At 47.7% G+C, this 3,557-nt stretch overlaps 1 protein-coding gene across 1 annotated transcript; it reads right to left on the reverse strand.

The window, feature by feature from the left end:
• On the reverse strand, window positions 425-2,845 carry LOC8060006 (probable transmembrane ascorbate ferrireductase 3). Its single transcript, XM_002466520.2, has 3 exons — window positions 2,309-2,845; window positions 2,076-2,124; window positions 425-1,081 (listed from the first exon to the last, which is right to left on the reverse strand). Exons 1-3 carry the CDS (start codon window positions 2,474-2,476, stop codon window positions 618-620), a joined length of 681 nt encoding a protein of 226 aa, XP_002466565.1. The 5' UTR covers window positions 2,477-2,845; the 3' UTR covers window positions 425-617.

Genomic DNA, 3,557 nt, shown 5'->3' on the forward strand with positions numbered 1-3,557 from the left:
AGATAGATTGTTGGAAATTTGGTTTTTCCGAATAGATTAGGTGTAGAGAGATGGGAGTTGACGACTGGGATTTGAGGGGAGAGCCCCCTTGCCCATACTCTTGGCGTTATAGGTAATTACATTTTACAAGCGACCTTTTAGTAAAGGTATTTCAGAAGCTACTACACTAGCTTGTATTGGGCATCTTTAAGGGGGAGTTAGCCATATGCCCTATATATGAGCTTCCCTCAACATAGATGATCTTATGGAATTGAAATTTTGTTCAAAAACAGATGAGCCAACTATCTTCAAAGCGGGAAGAAGCAAGATTTCCTCCTTGATTTTCTTCTTATATATAAGCACTTCATATATTCTAAATTGTAAGTCGCTCTTACTTTTTCGTATAGCATATAGCAAAATCTGTTGGATTGGAGGCATTTACGAATGACAAATTCAAATGTTTTTTTTTGTTGAAGAAAAAAGATGAAGACACTGAATACAAATGTTGCATGTCGTAGCCGCACAACATCACCAGCATACCACCCAAACCATCTCCCGCATGTACAGGTGAAACACCAACCGTGTCACGTCAAACGGCGAAACGCGCGCGGGCAATGCAAATAAAGACGCGCCGCCGCCTACAAGAACGCCCTGCGCAGCGCGACAGTTGACGCGACGGCGACCCCGTAGAGGAGGATGAAGATCCCCGTGACATTGATGAGCTTCATCTCGGCGGTCGATGCGGCCGCGGCGCTCTTCTCCACGAGCCCCGTCTGCGCCGCGCACACGGCGAGCATGAAGATGGTGAGCCCGGCCATGATGTGCGCGGGGGCCGCCGCGGCGCGGGTGTCCGTGTGCGCGCCGGGCAGCCAGAAGGTGACGAAGCCGAACAGCCACTGCAGGCCGAAGAGCGCGATGGCGGTGATGCCGAGCCACGAGTGGAGGCTCGTCAGGTCCGGCGCCACCGCCGCGTCGTGGTACTTGAACGCCGCGTACACGCCGAAGATGCCCAGGATGAGCCCCACCAGGTGGATCAGCATGTGCGCCATCTTCTGCGTCCGGTGGTCTATGTGCGGAGGGATCGTCGAGTATGCCAGGATTGCTGCAAAGATTTCGAATAATTTCATTGTCAGCACGCCTATATATATCATCTGTCCACACGTACGTTTAATTTGCAGCGTGTGACCAATAAACTATCGTTGCATCTATCTGCAACAGCAACAGCAGCAAATGGGGCTCCATGACCGGACAGCAATCCAGACAAATTTTTAATTTGTGACCTGATCAGCGATCCTGCTTGTAAAGTTGTAATGATTTTCCCCGGGAAACATAATCATGGTGCAGTTGCTGCTATACTGATCGTCGTACGTGCTTGGCAGGAAAACGTAGCGATCAGAATGGTCATTATCGGAAAATTCCGACTAGACTGGCGCTAAGACACGCACCAAACACACTGATTGGCACTTACGACGACGAGCTCGTCCATTGCTTTTGCTGCCACCAAACCCCCCTACTACTAGTAGTACTACTAAGCTACAACACCTATCGTCAGCAGGTTTAAAGTGCAGGGAACCACTGCGTGACCGCCTTCTTCTTCACACACACGCACACAAAAGGAATCGCGTGGCCCATTTCGACAAGGACAACTACTGCATCTTGTCATCTTCATGGGGGGCTTTCGGCAATGGTTCCGCTCAGCCGTCGTGTCGAATAAACATAACTAGCCTCTAAAGTTTCATTCCAGCCTTCATGGCAGTTATCATAGATGCAGTACTCAAATAATGGCATACTTCCTCCATCCCAAATTGTAAGTCATTCCAAGAATCTTGGAGAGTCAAACTTTTCAAACTTTGACCAAATTTATATGATAAAATAATTATTATTATGATACCAACTAAATATCATTAGATTCTTCCTTAATTATATTTTCATAGTATACTCACTTTACGTTACAAATCTTAGTATTTCACTCTATAATTTTGGTCAAACATGAAAATGCTTTGACTCTCCAAGATTCTTGGAATGACTTACAATTTGGGATGGAGGGAGTACTTTGAAGCGATTCCGTAATAGGATTAGGTTGGAGTTGGACATACCTTCTCCAATCAGAAGAATGAACCCCCAGGACATCACAAATGGATGAACCTGCAGATGGTAATAACACAGCTCGTGAATAATTATCCTTCAAGTTCGATCTCCACTTGTTTTTATTCTTCAGCTGATCTTGCATCAGATTTAATTGGAAGACGAGCTTCCTAGCTACTCTCGTATTAAGAACTGAACAAAGGTGATTTCAACCTGAAGAAAGGAAATCCATCGTAACACGTACATTGAAAATCTGCTCGGGGTCCTCGGACTGTATGTTGATGCCGCCCCGGTAGTGCAGCAGCCAGACGAGCATGAGCACGGCGGTGGTCACGAACAACACGTGCGCGACCATGCCCACCCGCGACGCCAACATGGAGCTGTGGTGGCTCCCGATGATCCCGTGCGCCATGGCTGCCGCTACCAGGAGCTCGCTACCAAGAGCTCGCTCTCCGCCGCCGGCCGGCGAAGAAGAAGACACGATCGATCGGTGGGACGGTTGGTCGAGTCGTTTGCAACTCGCAAGCAGCAGCGACGAGACGGGCGGGAAGAGAGGAGTGGTGTGGAGGCAGGGGCTGTTGGGGCTAGTAGTAGTTCGATCTGTAGCTGCAGCCGTGTTTTTGCATGGGAGCGCTGGGGGTTTTAACGATAACGATCGAGCCCGAGACGGCAGGCGACGACGGCGCCTGCCTGGCCGCTGAGAATCTGAGGTTACACTGGAACGGTGGTTTTGGGTTTGGTATATCACCCAGCCGGGTGTTTAAGCAAGGCATCGATCAGCCTATATGTCCAACAACTCGTGGCTTTGCAAGAGAGCAAGTAATCTTGGACTTGGGAGAATGTGCAGGTCGAGACCGTACGTACACATGGCCGTGACATATGCATGGACAGGTGTACAAACAAAACAACAAACAGTTTCTTCTTCTGGGGTTTGGCTGACAAAGCCGAGCTGCGGAAGTAATTAGTCAGGCTTACCTTTTTATTCGCAAAAAAGGGTAAGTAGTGATGGCATGAGATTGCATCGCATATGCTAGTGTGCTTCATTCCGCATATATAATGCATGTATAAAGCTAATAGCACCAACTTTGTACTGTAGTTTGTAGCAGCTTTGTGCATATTCCGCTTTCCGATGATGCTACTAGACTTTGCAATAGAGTTGGGCCTCCATACCTACAGCATGGTTTGACCAGCAATCCTTATGGGCCAGACCCATTCTAGACTTTGAAACGGCTTGGGCGAGAGCATGTTGTATTTAGAAATTAAAATTTTCTCTCTTTAATGCAAAGCCCGATCGAAAATATTCACTGGGCTGGGCTCAGGAGGGAAAAAAAACTAAAAATAGTTCCACGGATAGAATGCGCCAGACCTCAATGGACAATGGTGCAGTATAGGCGTATAGCTCCAAAGACTACAATTTGACACTTCTATCACATTACACTTAGTACTAGTATAATGCCCGTGCTAACGCCACAGTTTTATATCTAAAACGCATA

This window comes from Sorghum bicolor, chromosome 1 (genome assembly GCF_000003195.3).
Source record: "Sorghum bicolor cultivar BTx623 chromosome 1, Sorghum_bicolor_NCBIv3, whole genome shotgun sequence".
NCBI classification, from domain to species: domain Eukaryota; kingdom Viridiplantae; phylum Streptophyta; class Magnoliopsida; order Poales; family Poaceae; genus Sorghum; species Sorghum bicolor.

Excerpts from the sequence above, each read along its gene's own strand:
- LOC8060006 (XM_002466520.2), bottom strand. The coding sequence starts at position 2,476 with ATGGCGCACGGGATCATCGGGAGCCACCACAGCTCCATGTTGGCGTCG. Across the intron at positions 2,125-2,308 it reads ACCCCGAGCAGATTTTCAAT|GTTCATCCATTTGTGATGTC; the intron begins GTACGTGTTACG and ends TACCATCTGCAG. Across the intron at positions 1,082-2,075 it reads CATTCTTCTGATTGGAGAAG|CAATCCTGGCATACTCGACG; the intron begins GTATGTCCAACT and ends AAATCTTTGCAG.